This window comes from Hyaena hyaena, unplaced genomic scaffold, assembly GCF_003009895.1.
Source record: "Hyaena hyaena isolate Hyena2069 unplaced genomic scaffold, ASM300989v1 scaffold_11, whole genome shotgun sequence".
NCBI classification, from domain to species: domain Eukaryota; kingdom Metazoa; phylum Chordata; class Mammalia; order Carnivora; family Hyaenidae; genus Hyaena; species Hyaena hyaena.
In genome coordinates, this window is record NW_024080643.1 from 7,994,124 (window position 1) to 8,010,063 (window position 15,940).

Genomic DNA, 15,940 nt, shown 5'->3' on the forward strand with positions numbered 1-15,940 from the left:
TCACTTGTTCAAGAGTTCACGGTTAGTTAGTGGCAAGGCCATCAGCATGACCCAGGTTTCCTGATTGCCAGCCTGGTCCTTGCCCATTCTACAATTAGGCCTCTGTGGCATAGGATCCATGTAAAGTGTGGCACTCTCCATACTGTGAGAAGTTTACATGAGTTAAGTATGGCCACAGTCATATATGCATTCCGACCATACGCTATTCCAAGCTCAGCAGCTTAGCGGACTCCACAGAATATGGCAGTCTTGATAATGAAAAACAGTATACTTCGTTTTGTTAATTCTTTAAACAGAATTAGGTTAGGGCAAAGATTTTACAAAACTGAGTCCGTACTACATTTATAGGAATAATGTAAAAATAAGTATATAGATTTATCTTTCATACCATCAATGATATTTTAAAAATCTGGTGAGATTTAACTGTGTTCCACTCAGTGGCAGAGGAAAGGAGACAGGGCCACTACCTTCAGGTCCTTTACCGCTGTGGGTGACTTTTACCTCAAACAGTTACTATCAACAATTTCCATGATGCCACACCTTTAACACATTTGAAAAATCTAACAAAATATCTATATTCTTGATTTTTTCCTGTTTTATTGATTTCAGTATGCTTTTAACACTTTTGTATAAATTATAAAAAAGCAAAAAGAAACCACATTGTATAATTACTGTTGTTTACTACACTCTAGCTGAAAATAAGATTCTTTTTAAAAAGTTATACCAGGGGCGTCTGGGTGGCTCAGTCAGTTAAGCGTCCGACTTCGTCTTAGGTCACGATCTTACGGTTCATGGGTTCGAGCCCCGTGTCGGGCTCTGTGCTGACAGCTCAGAGCCTGGAGCCTGCTTCGGATTCTGTATCTCCCTCTCTCTCTGACCCTCCCCTGCTCACGCTCTCTCTCTCTCTCTCTCAAAAATAAATAAAACATTAAGAAAAAATTTTAAAGTTATACCATCTCTAGAAGCTGTTATATCAAATGTCCAAAGGCTCTGGGACTTCTAATGGCAACATAACTCCCTGAAAGACTAGGCAATGAAGCGTAATGTCAGATGTCTCCAGAGTGGAGGAGGGCGGTAATAACTGCCACAGAGTGATACAACTGTAGAGAACAGAATTAAACTTGGAATTATTTCCAGCTGACATGTAGCTCATTCTCTTGTTTTCTGTGACAAAAAACTTTATCCCTCATTCTCTACTCCTATTGCGCTAATTGTATTATTACCCAACAAGACAGCTAACAGGGATATACCAAAGCTGGAAAAGGTGACTAACAGCTACGGTACCGCTCCGCTGAAGGCGGCTGTGGAGGGAGTCAGTGAAGACGTGAGCAAAGCAGATAACTCATGTATTACATTTTTTTAAAACTATATTTTGTATATCTAAAAGCTTAACTCAGTACGTGGTATATTAAGAACATATGGGAGAAGAAGTGGAAGGGAACTGGTATTTATTGACTACTATTATGGTCAGGAACTTAGTCCATACTTATCCGTTCAGAGAGAGACAGGAAAGAAAAACAGAACTGATGGAACATCTGTGTGTGTGTGCACGCGCGCATGTATATATATAAAATGTGCATCTATATTTTACAGATATATGTGATATATGTGTTTTATGTATTTTATCTGATTTAAATGCATATATTACATATATCAGTAAAATATTTTGATTGGATTTCCTGTGCTGTCTGTAATTTGCCTCTGATGGAATCCCAAAAGAAGAGTTTCATGAATTTTTTTTAAATGAATGTTTCAATTAACAGCATTACTAGAATAAATATTCAGTTTTCCAAATTGGTAACTTCAAAACCCAATACTCGTATATACAATTTCCAGTATTTTTGTTAGGGGAAAAAAACCCTTTTCATAAACTCTACAGAAGACAGAGGTACACTTGACATATATCTTCATGCATAGATAAACGTGGTCCTGTTGTGGCAGGAAAAATGCTGAGAATAACAAACTCCAAGACCACGTGTTGGGCAGAGGTAAGAACGTGGCCCCTCACTACACCCGGATGTGGACAATGGAATTTCAGACACTGCCCACATTCTCCCTGTCAAACAGGAATCACCCTTAGCAAGTGCTTACCTGTGTCAGACACTGTCTTAAGTGGTTTCTTTCTTTTCTGAAGCTTATTTATTTTGAGAGAGACAGAAACAGCATGACTGGGGGAGGAGCAGAGAAGGAGGGAGACAGAGAATTCCCAGGCTCCAATCTGTCAGCAAGGAGCCCAATGTGGGGGCTCCAACCCATGGATCCGTGAGATCATGACTTGAGCAGAAACTAAGAGTCAGATGCTCGACCGACTGAGCCACCGAGGTGTCCCTGTCTTAAGTGCTCTCTACGAATGAACGCATCTCTCCCTCTCAATAACCCTATTAGGTAGGTCCTATTTTCAGTCCCATTTTACTGACAAGGAAACTGTGACAAAAAGATTAAGTAACGTGCTCAGGGTGATGTAAGATGAGGTGACTTGGGAAAAAGGGGTCTACAGACACTGGGGAGTTAGTTACAGTGACATCAAATGCAGGGCAATAAGTTAACGGCCAGAGGAAAGCAGCGTGTTACGTCGAAGACACACCACCGCATGCACTGTTACTCCGCGTGTCGCACACTTGGAGGCGGCTGGGCAGCCGAGGCAGCTTTAAGCGGAGAAGTCCAGGGATGCCGAATCTTACTGCACAAGCTGGATGGGTGGATTAGGCAGCTGAAACCAGTACTCTGAGCAAGAGGACAGTCCCCAGGTCTCCCCCTGTCACCCCTGGGAATACTCATGGGGGGGGTCTGCCTGGAGCAAAAATTAGCAAACTACAGTCTGGGGGCCAAACCTGGCCTATCCCCATTTTTGAAATCTGGTGAGCTAAGAATAGATTATACATGTTTAAATGGCTGGGAAAAGTACTTTGTGACACATGAAATGTATAGGACATTCAAATTTCAGGGTCCCACAAGATGAAGAGCCCAGGCGCGCACGTCACTGCTGCGCGGCCCACCCTGCCTCTGGCGCAGTGCGCGGCCCGCCCGGCCGCCGCCGGCTCTTCACAGAAACAGCGCGCGACCCGCGCTCCAGAAGCACAGAGCGGGTGATCGGTGAGCAGGGGACCGGCAGGCAGACGGGCACAGACTTCTTCGGCATGTGACACACGGGATGCTTCGGTGCCAGAGCGCGGGCCGTCAGCGGTCGGGCAGCACCCAGTGCCCCGGAGCGCGCCTGCGTCGGACCGGCTTCCGCGCGCTTCCGTGCCCGGGCGTCCGGCCCGCGCCGCCGCCTTTCTGAGGTGAAAGCCCGCTCGCCCTGGGGCTGGACGCGACGGGAGAGGCGTCCTGAGAAACAAGGGCCCCCTCGGCCCCTCTGGCTTCTCCGGGCTTTTTTGCCCCGCGCACCCCCGCCGTCTCTCTTCCCGGAGACTGGCGACACTTTGTGACCTGAGCCTTGGAACTTGGGTACGTTCGCATGTGCTTCTGCTGCCTCCACCGCCTCAGGCCGAAACCTGCTGTTCGACGACAGGCGGCGGGCGCCAAGCGTGGGCTCCTCCGTCTGCCTGCGACCCCCGCGGCTCGCAAGACCGTGAGAAGGTCCTCTGGTCACTTACCCGTCTTTGGACTACTGCCTTCAAACTTCAGGTTTGAAAGATAAAAACATGGTTACGGTGGACTTTGTAAAAGATGCGTTCTTCAAAAAGTTGACCTTAAAGATAATTTCTGTTCACTGAGTCGTATTATCCATTTACATTATAAAGTTATTTTTAGTGTAAAATTAAGAGGTACATTTTCACAGGAAAAGTGCACACCCAAGACGTACTAAAAATGGAACGAAAAAACGCAGGAAGCAAGCTATTGCGCATCGCATACGAGTAAACGGAAACGACTGTAAAATGAAACCTTAACGACAAGCACCGTCCTCGAGTCACACGAGGCAGCCACCGTGAGGCAGCGGAAGACGCCTTCCCGGGAGCAGGCGTTTCCGGACAGGCACCCCTGAGCAGCAGATGCGTTCTGGAGCGTTCCCGGCCCTGCAGCGCAGGCAGCGCGCCAGGCCTCCTCTCCCGCCCTCAGCGCACGCAGCGGAGGGACGCCGCCCAGGGAGACGTACAGCTCTCTGTGCGAGCTCATTTCAGGGAGGCCTTGTTCTGAATTGTTTGAACCCGAAATCTGGCATTGAAAAGAGTAATGCATTTCTACTTCGACTGGTTAAAACAAGTTCCTTCCAAGTTAATTCTACAAAAACCAACCGTAGTACTGAAAATCCTGGAAGGGATATTCAATATTCTAAACCAGACACGACTGCTTTTCAATGCAGTTTATATCCAGTAATAATGATAGTACTCAGTACTCAGCACTGAGTATTTGCCAGGCGTTGCCCTGAGCCCCTTCCACGGGCTGTGCATGTAATTTTAAGTAGCTTCAGGCTCACACGCCCCCCTGGGAAATACACTCAGGAGTGACAGAGCTCGGGCACGAGGCCACAGGCTGATGACCTGCCACTACTAAGAAGTTAAATTTGGTGGTAGCAATAGCAGCAATGTATGTACACTACATCGCATTCACTCTTGCAATATCTCATTCAAGATCAGCACCAGAGGAGACCCTGTCAGAAATGCAAACTCCCGGGCACGGCCCAGGCTGGTTGAGAAGCGCGGACCCGGGGTTCAGCAGGCTGTTTTCACAAGCCTCCCAGGGGACTCTGACACAGGCTAAAGTCATGGAACCGCCGAAGAGCATGGGCGCTGAGGCTTATGAAACAAATCAGCAGCAAAAATAAGGCTGCAGTGGGACTAGCCTGATCCACAAAGAAAGGAACATTTTCTTCTTTTTTTAAAATTTTATATGCGAGAGAGGAGAGAGCGAGCGTGCACTCAGGTGTGAGTGAGTGGGGGAGGGGCAGAGAGAGAGAATCTCAAGCAGGCTCCATGCCCAGCACAGAGCCTGACTTGGGGCTTGGTCCCAAGACCCTGGGATCATGACCTGGGCCAAAATTGAGAGTCAGATGCTCAACTGACGGAGTCACCCAGACGCCCCTAAAAAAGGACAATTTTCAAGGACCCCTAAGCATTTCAGAAATAGCTATTTCATGTAAACTAATAATTCTGATATGTAAGTTCCTTATGATCCTCTTTCCTGGGCAATACTTTAAAAAATCTAGTTGTAGGCACTGCATTTATTTTAGCAGCTGAAGGCTGGCCTTTTTTGTTTTAGTTTTTTAAATTTTTAATGTTTTTTATTTTTGAGAGACAGAGAGACAGAGCATGAGCAGGGGAGGGGCAGAAAGAGAGGGAGGCACAGAATCTGAAACAGGCTCCGAGCTGTCAGCACAGAGCCTGATGTGGGGGCTTGAACCCACAAACTGTGAGATCATGACCTGAGCTGAAGTAGGATGCTTAACAGACTGGGCCACCCAGGCGCCCCAAGACTGGCCTCTTTTGAATGCATTTAGGAAATAATTCTTTTCCACTGTCTGACCTGTGGAACTAAGCCAGACGAAGTGCCAAATATTTCCACATAAAGAATATAAATGTGTGTCCCGATTTCACAGGTGGAGGTGGACGACGGGTGAGATCAGGGCCTGTCCCACATGGGTTTATACTGGGGCCTAACAAACAGGCACACAGGGGCCGGCGCTGGCGGAGGGGCAGGGGACAGCTGGCGGAGGGTGTGTTCGGTGTGCCCGCAGCAGGGTGCTCTGAAAGGAAAGAGGGAGAGAGGCACCCATGCAGGGTGCATTCAGACTTCAGAGCCAGGGTAGCCTGCACTGCGCATGTGCCAAGGGCTGGAGAGAAAGGGCAACAAACACAATTCTTGAAGAAGCGTCAGGGTCGAAGCAGCTCGGTCCTGAAAGAGGCATGGAACTTGGGCTGCAGGAGGAGATGACGAGGCCTGGGAGGCCACGTAACTCAAGGGATCAGGAAATAAGGAACAAAAAGTCAAACGGAAGGGGGGAAAGCATGCAAGCAAGGACCCGGAAAAGGAAGTATTTAATGCTTTACACTTGTGCCAAGAGAACCAAGCAACACCACACCCGGCTTGTAAAAATGTGTCAATAAGGCACAGTTTTCCTCCAGATTCCCTCCTGTGAGAATAAGGCGTGTTTGTGCACCAGAACTATTTGTGTTGGACTGAAATGGAATGGATGAGAGAAGGAAAAATTATTAAAAAAGAAAACAGCAGTGGGTGAAGGCCAGGACAGGAGGCGGATTTGGAGAGCGAGGCCTCTCCTTCCCTGCACTCAGGTATCAGGTCCCGGCAGCCTCAGCGCTCTGCACGGCCAGTCTTTCCTTTGCTACCCTGACCCTGACTGTGGGGGCGGTGCCGGGCCCAGGTGGGGCACTTCGCGTGTTCTGAGCCACGGCGTGACGTGAGGAGCATCGCTGGGCAGGCGTCACCCCGCAAGGCTGAACAACGGTCTCTGTGTTGGAGGCCCCGGCACCCCAGGGGCCTCGGAGGCACACCCTGTTCCTGCGGACATTTCTGGGAGGCAAACAACAGGGTGCTGGGAATACTTTCTCGGGGTGGAGCTGTGGACACTGTCCTCTGGGCTCTGGGTCCGCCGAGCAGGCACGCCCTGGCATTCTGTGAGAAGGTCCCGGTGTTTCTGAAGCACATTTCAAACTGAAGACACCCGGGTAACTCAGGCTCAGGTCTAGAGGTTAACACTGGTGACATTCTGCAAGTTTAGAAATCCCCAGGGGAGGCTCTGAGAACTTAATGTAAGACTGTTGTGAGTTGTTCTGGGAGGAACTGGTCGGTTACTCTGAACTTGAGATTTTAATTTTGTTTATAATAACTTTATTGTTTGAGTCTCACATTAAAAAAAATGGTTTTTTTTGAGAGAGCATGTGCATGTGTGCATGGGGGAGGGGCAGACAGGGAGAGAGAACCCCAAGCAGGCTCCATGCTGTCAGCATACAGCTGAGTGCAGGGCTCAATCTCACAAACCGTAAGCTCATGACTTGAGCCAAGATCAAGAGTCAAGTGCTTAAATGACTGAACCACTCAGGTGCCTCTGAGCTTAAGATTTAAAAAAAATTTTTTTTAATGTTTTATTTATTTCTGAGAGAGGGAGAGAGAGACAGTGTGAGCAGGGGAGGGTCAGAGAGAGAGGGAGACACAGAATCCAAAGCAGGCTCCAGGCTCTGAGCTACCTGTCAGCACAGAGCCCGATGCGGGGCTCGAACCCATGAACTGTGAGATCATGACCTGAGCCGAAGTAGAACACTCAACCAACTGAGCCCCCCAGGCGCCCCTGAACTTAAGATTTTTAGAGGGAAGTGTAAAAACCTTAGAAGACAGTGAATCCGGTCCTAGAGTGTTAACAGGTATTTAGTGCCTCCGCAGGGCTTACTCAAGACACTTTCTCCTTAAGGGACACTCAGTCCCGCAAAGGCCCCTATCACAGACTGCCTGCTTCCTGAGAGCAGGGATGAAGCAGCAGCAGGGAGCTGGCCCGTGGGCCTCCCAAGCTCCTCTTCACCGATGCACAAGGCCTCGTGTGGTGCCTCGTCCCCATCAGGACATCTTCGGTTCACACAAGCCCATGGTCCCTCGTCACAACTTCCAATTCCAAAGAGCTCTGAATGGCAAGTTTCGGGTGGCAATATGTAAACTTCGTGGGCGTAGAGCCTGACTTGACCCGAAGCTATTTTTAGCCACTGTTTACCCCTAGAGTGATTACCCACGAGTTCAGCCCAGTCGGTAATAGCTGTGTTTGGTCATGAGACGCACCCGGGAGGGTTATAGATGGGTAACGCACCATGACACTATTCTGAGCCCCAGACCCGCGGGTCCCACAGTGCACTTGGCCCAGGGGCTATGGGCCTGCACTGCCGGCCGTCGCCAGCTCTCAAGACCGCTGGGACACGCCCTCCAGACCCAGGACCCCATTAAATCCCACTGCAGAGAGGTAAGCGAGCACGCTAAAGCAGGAGGGCAGGGGTGACCGAACCGAGGCGACATGTGAGCACTAGGGGGTGGCATGGAAACTTCGCCCGTCATGACCGCGGAGGCCTGACGAGATGGTAAACGGCTGCTCCCTGATGTGGCAAAGTGCCCTTGGCGCGCGTGGGACGCAGATGAACGCGGCTGCTGCTAAGTTCTGAAGCTCTGGGTAGCGACCCTGGGGCCTAAGGGTAAACAGGCGAGGACTGAGGCTCAGCTGGAAAAGCTGGATTGATCCTCAGAGAACTGAACCGTCTGGCTAGAACAAGACGTCCCTGACGGTCGTAACTGCGTAAACCCACCCGGCAGCTGAGCCCAGATCTCGGGAAAGAATCTCTGTCCCAGCCACACTCTCCATCCCCAGGAAAGCGAGAACACGCACGTGCGTTTCCCCAGCGGCACCTGAGACCTGGGTGTCCTCCCACTGGACGTTAATGTCCCTGCGCACAGGGACCGTGTCTTACTCACCCTTATGTCCCTGGCACTTAGCACAGTATTTATCTGGCACCTGGTGTGCATCTAATAAATGTCTGTGAATGAATGAAATAAAGGCCTACCTGACCTAAGGCTCACAACTGTCCCTGTCCTGGCTGCTAGGTCACAAAGAGTTGAGGGAATGAAGCTGGTAGCGGCACGGACCTGGGTCACGTATGCGGGGCAGTGCTAAGTACGGATATGAGAGATGTACCTGTATTTACACATCCCAATTTGGCCTTTATTTTTACAATTGGTTTCTTTAAACCACCAAATTTCTACTAAGTGTAACTTACCCCCACTCCCCTGACATGGACAGAGAAGGCAGATTTTGATGATGAGGAAAAAGGGAAGGAAAACTTAACCACTTTGTTAGTAAGTAAAGCTGTGACAAGTGGTCAAAGTCCAGGAACTGAGAGATGCAAACAAATTTAGAAATCGCTAAAAGCCTACAGTACTTATGTGGAGGGTCCGGAGATGGATGGCTGTCGTGAGCAAGACAGGGATGAGGTCCACATCTCCTAACTTCCAGATGGACACTATTTCTGCACTAAAAGTATACTCAGGACTGCCAGCATTCTAGAAGACCATCTTACTTCTCCTTAGAAGGTACTGCCTTAAAAGGTAAATCAACAAAATGTAACACAGTAAAACCTCATTAGCAGAGGCATCTATGATCATCTACCCAATATGAACTTATTAATCACTCAGCAAAAACAGGTATGCTTACTTAGGAAGTAAAATCCACTGACACTTCTAGTCATTTCCATATCAGAAGGGCTGTTTACAACATTAATTAGAGTAAGTGAGGTTTTACGGTGTGTAGAACAAACAAAAGACATTTCTGGATTATTCAAGCTGTTTCAAGAAGCGCAGGTACTAGATGGCCGTCCAGCCCCGTACCTGGAGGATAGGAAACACTCACCACTGCTGGCACTGCCCTCTCTTCTGCTGCGAGAGCCCCCGCTGCCATCTCTGCCAGACTTCATGCGCTACAACGAGAGGAGGGGTTTAAAAGTTTATTTATTTTTGAGAGAGAGAGAGAGAGAGAGAGAGCAAGCAAGGGAGGGGCAGAGAGAGAGGGAGACAGAATCCCAAGCAGGCTCCACACTGTCAGCGTAGAGCCCTATACGGGTCTCGAACTCAAGGAACCATGAGATCATGACCTGAGCCAAAATCATCGGTCGGATGCTTCACCGACTGACCACCCAGGGGCCCCTAAACGTTGATTTTTTAAAATTAACATGACCGTGTAGCTCTTAAGACTTAACTGCTCCTACTGTCCCGAAAGCTGGGTTCACACTGCTCCTTACCTTGATTCTATGGGAGAAAAGAGAGTTGTTCTGTGGACAAGGGGCTCCAGCCTGCCCTCCACCAGGGGACTCTGTCCTCACTAAATACTCACGCGGCAGTTCACTTATAGGCCCAGTGTAACCACTGCTCATGGACCAAATATTGTCCTGACATGAACATCGAGGTCTTAGCTCAGGGGGGTGGAGGGGAGGCGGGGAGAAGGGAGTCTGTAGAAGGGCTATATCCTGCATTCGATTTACTTTGTAAATGGCTGGACCTCAACTATTTTGGGGGGAAAAAAAGGTAAACTTTGAAATTCAACTTCTACAATAAAAGCACTATTAAAATCTCACAAAATACTTAAGATCTGTTCAATAGTCCACTTTCTTAGGTACACACCTACCTTTAAAACATAAGAAATATCTCCAAGCTGTGACATTTTTAGGTTTTTTGAAGCAATTTACAGTTATTTTGTGTTTTTCTTAAGAGTCATACTTTTTATATTGACACTGAGTCTGTGTCAAGCCACACGGCCAGATCCTCTTAATGTCCAATGTTGTGTTTAGAGAGAAGGGTAGTTAGCGAACAGAATCTGACCGCTTTTTGATAAATATTTACTCTACAACTAAATTAAAAATTTTAAACATAGACTGGTAATTTATTTAGGTCTTCAATAATATAAACACAATTTCATATTAAATTCAAAGGACAAATTATTTATTCCCTTATTCCTGACAACTCCCCAGATGTTTATGAATTATCATGTCATGATTAGAGGTTAAGGACATTGTGATCTGCTAGGAAGAAAAAAAACTTTTCAATAACTCAAGACTCATTTCTCTAAAATGAAACTCTCTCCTCAAATACTCAGTGCTTCCAAATATATGTAAATATAAAATATAAAAAAAAAAAGCTCACATGTTTTCTGTTAAAAAGAAACCTCCCTTGAAACCCCATCTCTCCTTCTTGCCCTTCTCTTTTGAAAATCTAAAAATGATGTAGCAAAATAAAAATTTTAATGTCTATAATCAGATTTTGTCATAACTTGTTTTTCATCTATTTGCAGATTATTTCTAGCATACCCAAAAGACCTTTACAATATTAAAATAAACTCATAAATACAAATGCCTGTGTAACTTGAAACTTTTTCAAATCAAATGTGAGAAAAGATCTTGCATCCGCTTTAGTAACCATACATTTAGAACAGGCCAATTTAGGAAAGTGAGCAATTTCCATGATCACCACATTCTTCACCCCATTCCACCTATTCCTTGCTCCCATCCTGAACTTCCCAATCTTTTGGCTCTCATCCATCTTTACCTAATGAATCTCCCTAAGTCCTCGCTTTATTTCTAGCCTAGAAACAGCCACCACTTTAAGAACGTCCACATCAGCACCTACGGACCCTTTGCTTGCCCACTTGTCTTTCTGCTCCACTCACCAAGAGAAACGTAGAATCTGGCTTGATTCAATGGCTTCTCTTCTTTCTCTCCTGTTCCCAGGACACTGAGCTCTGCTGGACACATGTCACCTAAGCACACGATGGTGCCAGACCCCCACTGCTGGCTCCACCTCCACCCCCACGCCCCATGGAGCAAGCATTTTTATATATCACATTTTGTCCTTTTCATCTTTGGAAACTGGCCCTCCTACTTTGTGAATAAAAGGCAGCCTGCACCCCTTGGACGTGCCAGCCTCCTGCGTTGTCTGCCACACCCTTCCTCATCTTCTTTCCAGCGACCACTCATCGCTTGTCGCTCAACTCCACTCTCATCATAGGGGGACTGCCCTGTGACCCAGGTGGCTGCTCACACGCGTCACCAGCACCACACCCCTCCTCACGCTCACGGCCCTGCTCTGCTTGTCCTCCTGTGGGAAGAGAATGTGATTTTTCATTCTCTTCCACCTGAACACCTATCTGCCTTTCTTTCACTGCGGCTGAAAACCAATCATTCCACCACACCGAACCTCGTATGCTCTGTTCTCTAATCTTTCGCATTTCGGCTGATATTTTTCTCTTCCTTTTCGTATTTCGATTGCTCAGTCTTCAAGTCCTGCTCTTCCCACTTGGTTCTTTTCCAGACACAGAGTCAAGTTTGACAGAATGCCTCGCAGCTAATTTTTGTGTGTGTTCAGTGAAGAAGAAACATAAAACATCTTTTAAGAGGCTCCCAGCTCGTGGGGCCAGTTCACACTGTGCAGGCCCACAGCAGCCGGCCATGGCAGAGTAGGTCTTTCTTGCCTGGCTGACAGCCAGCATTCTAGAATTGCTCATTGACAGCACTAACGAATACACAAGGTGTAAAATATTCTTCTAAGGAATGTAGGTCCACCAAGCACAAAGAGGAGAACATCTTAAAGCAGGAGTTAGGGGCTCAGGGAGATACACTCTGTTTTGGCTCACATAACCCTGAATTAATTCATCTTTCTTTCTTAGGTCTACATAAACCCTTTTCCATTTTAGACAATTTTTAGAAATCCATGATCTGATTTAATATCTATTTCCTGCCCTCCCTCCCTTAAATCAGATTCCATATCCTGAGCAGGTATTTGATCATTTGCATGATGACCCTGTGGGAACATAAACTCTAGACAAGTGCTTTTCAAACTTTAGTGAATATAAAAATACCTGGAGAATTTGTTTTAAAACACACACACACAGATTCTAGAATTTAACTCTGGGATAGGGTTTGGGTGGGTCTGGGATGGGGCCCAGGACTTTGTAATTCTAAGAGGTGCCCAAGTGACTCTGAGCCTCTACTGGTCTGCAGACCAGGCCTGAATAGCACTATTTGGAGGCTCCATCCTATCAAATTAGGGTGAGCTGATGGCAAAGTACGTTTTAATTTACCAACTTTTTGAGTGCAGAAAAAATAAGAACTATATAATTATCTGAATCATCCATTTCCCTACTTTTCATAAAGGAGTAAGGCCCAGTAGTTAGGAACTTGGATTTGAAGTCTAGGTCTACCCCCAAAAGCTGTGTGACCTAGAGGAAGTTGCTTAGCCACCCTGGGTCTCAGTTTTCTCATCTGTCAAAGAAAAGTACTAATAAAACTATACCCAACATCATAGGACTATTGAGATGATTAAATTAGCTAATGCACATAAAATATTCACAACAGGGGCTGTATTTGTCATGCACTCAGTAAGTGTTAGCTGGTGCTGTTTTAGTGTCTAGTCAAGCAGAGGTTCTCAAGTGGAATTAAAGGGAAACTGTAACCAGAACCATGACGAGTGCTAACATCGTTCACAAACACTCATTCAGCCTCTTCACTTCTCTCCCATTGTGCTGCCGAACCTCTACCATTATCAGCACTTCCAGAGGAAAGGGTCCTTCCAGTGAAGCCTGGGGGTCAACTTTGTATTCCTATCAGCAGCTCTAGGTAAAGGTTTGATGTGATTTCCTTTTCCTTTTTTATGTTTATCTATTTTGAGAGAGAAAGAGAGAGCAAGCAAAAGAGCGCGAGAGCGAGCGGGGGAGGGGCAGAGAGGATCCCAGGCAGCACCCGACTGACCATGAGCCCAGGGCTCAGTCTCCTGACCATGAGATCATGACCTGAGCCAAAGTCGAGTCCGAGGCTTAATGGACTGAGCCACCCAGGTGCCCCTCCCTGCTTTCAATTACATGTCTAATTCACAAACCGTCTTAAGTTCACAATATGAAAGTGCTCTTCTTCAGTGAGAAACAGCAAAATGCTGCTCATAGAAGAGTTGCCAACTTTAAGAAAGATATCTAACTGCATAAGTGTCTCAAGAAATCAAGACATACCTACTTGTATAATAGTAGACTGTATTATGCAGACCTTAACAACAATTACATTAAGAAATTCTAACTACATAGAAAAATGTTAAGTTTCCGCATTGGGACAGATTCTAAACAAGAAACACACAGAAAAAGTAACAAATTTTAAGTTCAAGTTTAGAAAAGCAGAGTGCTCTTAATTCAGAAGTTTATTTATTATAATTTGTTTCATCACTAACACTGCTTTATGTACTACCGAGCCAGGAAACACAATGCTCTGCCCCATGGGCTCACAATCTAAGAAGCACAAACTGAAATGGAATACACAACAATTAAAAGAGAAATTAACATTCAAATAGTGAGAATTCTTTTAGTCTCTTCTTCCAAGTACCTTTCTTTTTCCACTATTTTTTCTCCTCCAATTTGATTTTTTTTTTTTACTCATTTTTGAGAGAAAGAGCAAGTGTGGGAGGAGCAGAGAAAGAGGGGACAGAGGATCAAAAGCAGGCTCTGAGTTGTCAGCACAGAGCCTGATGTGGGGGCTCTAACTCACGAACCGTGAGACATGACCTGAGCCAAAGTCGGACGCTTCATCGACTGAGCCACCAAGGCGTCCCTCCACTTTGTATTTATAAGCAAAACGTAAGTGAGAAAGATTTAACGAATACTAAAGAATAGAGAAATTGATTTCAAGAGCACTGAAAAGAGAGTACTCTGTGGATGAGGACTGTGACTTTGACTCACAAGAAAGATTAAGCAGTAACTTTAAAAAAAAATTTTTTTTATGTCTTTATTTTATTTTGAGAGACAGAGACAGAGAGCGAGCAGGAGAGGGGCAGAGAGAGAGGGAGACACAGAATCCAAAACAGGCTCCAGGCTCTGAACTGTCAGCACAGAGCCCAACGTGGGGCTTGAACCCTCAGACCATGAAATCATGACCTGAGCCAAAGTCGGACACTTAACCGACTGAACCACCCAGGTGCCCCAAGCAGTAACATTTAAGGGACTATATTAAGAAGAAGCTATAATGAGAGAAGATATCTAAGTGACCTTGGGGTTTATGCAGAGGACAGTGAGAGCAGAGGCACTGCTCAAGCACAGGTAGACATGAGTAATAGGAGTAAATAAGTAAGAGAAACACTGGATGATCTAAATGCATCAATAGTAACTCATATGATTTTACTAAACTACTCTTTAACTAAGTCATTAGGGAATTATTTTAGTGAGGACACTGTAGGGATGTCAGATATATGAGAGAAACAGATACAAGTAGACTATATATAAATGTTTTGATGGAAGAGGAATCAATCTGCTGAGTACTAATCAGAAAGTAAAAGCAGTCGCGGTGTAATTCACATGTTCATTCATAGTCCTAAGAACCAACAGTCCACAAGAATATTAGCCGTAACAGTCAGCCAGAGCAAGAAAGAGTTTAACACCACCCAGAGAGAGGCTGCATGAAGGACAGAGGATGAGGGGGAAGAAACGGCAGAGGGAGACAGGCCGCCGCTGTAAAGGTGAAGCACTGTAAAGACCAAAACCAGAGCAGGATATCAACCTGATACACGTAAACATGGGGAACCTGAGCGATAAGAAAATTGTGTAAAAGCAACTCTGCATCTCTTTAAAGGGGGCAATTTTGGTCTTTACCCCTCAAGTTCATTTCCCAGGGACTCCTTGGAATCAGGGTTTCCTACAGCTGGAGCTGTGACCCTTCGTGAGCTAAGTGCAAGGCAAGGCCCAGGAGTTAGAAGGCTGCTACTTACTGTGTAAAGCGCGTCAACACCAAAGTCTACTAAGATGGTAGCGCACATGCCAGTCATCCTGTTTAAGGTTGTGAGTGGTGAGAGTTGTGAGAGTGTGTTACGTGTGACCCATAACTTGTATTAGTTGTGTACACTTCTCTGTTCAGTATCAACTTAAACTCCCGATGGTGAAACTTAGGAAGTCTGAAGAATTTGACCCTTTCCACATCCCTCCGTGGTTCTATACTAAGTAACTTTACAATAATGATAAGCTCCAAAGAATGTTCTCGGTTTGAGATATATACTTCTCTTGGATTCTTCTTAATGAAACAAATTTAATAGTGATTATGATGACAATTATAACTGGAACTTTCATTTATACCTGTTTAATTTTATAAAACTCTCACACAGGTTACCTAATTTGGCAATGGGCATATGGTAGTAAACTGATCTTCATAGCAGATTTTAAACAACTATCTACCGTAGCATGGCATTAACATCAACTTGGTATTTTATAGGGTTTTTAAGGTAAAAATCTATGTCATGTTCATAACCTTTTTATAACTGATAATTTAAAAGCAAATATGGAATTTGGTCTATTTAAGGTTAGAAAAAGTCTAACCTTAAAGAATATATTTTCTTTCTATTTAAGGCAGACATTCAAAGATTATGTTAAATTTTTAAATATTCTAGGCTCAAACCTAGGGGAGACTATTCTATCAAAAAAAGTAAAATTAAGAACATTATT

General features: G+C 45.7%; 1 protein-coding gene across 4 annotated transcripts in view; it reads right to left on the reverse strand.

The window, feature by feature from the left end:
• Nucleotides 1–15,940, reverse strand: part of IFT88 (intraflagellar transport 88) — a 111,090-nt gene that overhangs the window by 11,754 nt on the left and 83,396 nt on the right. For all 4 annotated transcript variants that reach the window (XM_039255418.1, XM_039255407.1, XM_039255432.1 and 1 more), the window contains one exon: nucleotides 9,335–9,401. In XM_039255418.1, the coding sequence (XP_039111349.1) occupies nucleotides 9,335–9,401 (67 nt within the window). The remainder of the gene's footprint in view (nucleotides 1–9,334; nucleotides 9,402–15,940) is intronic.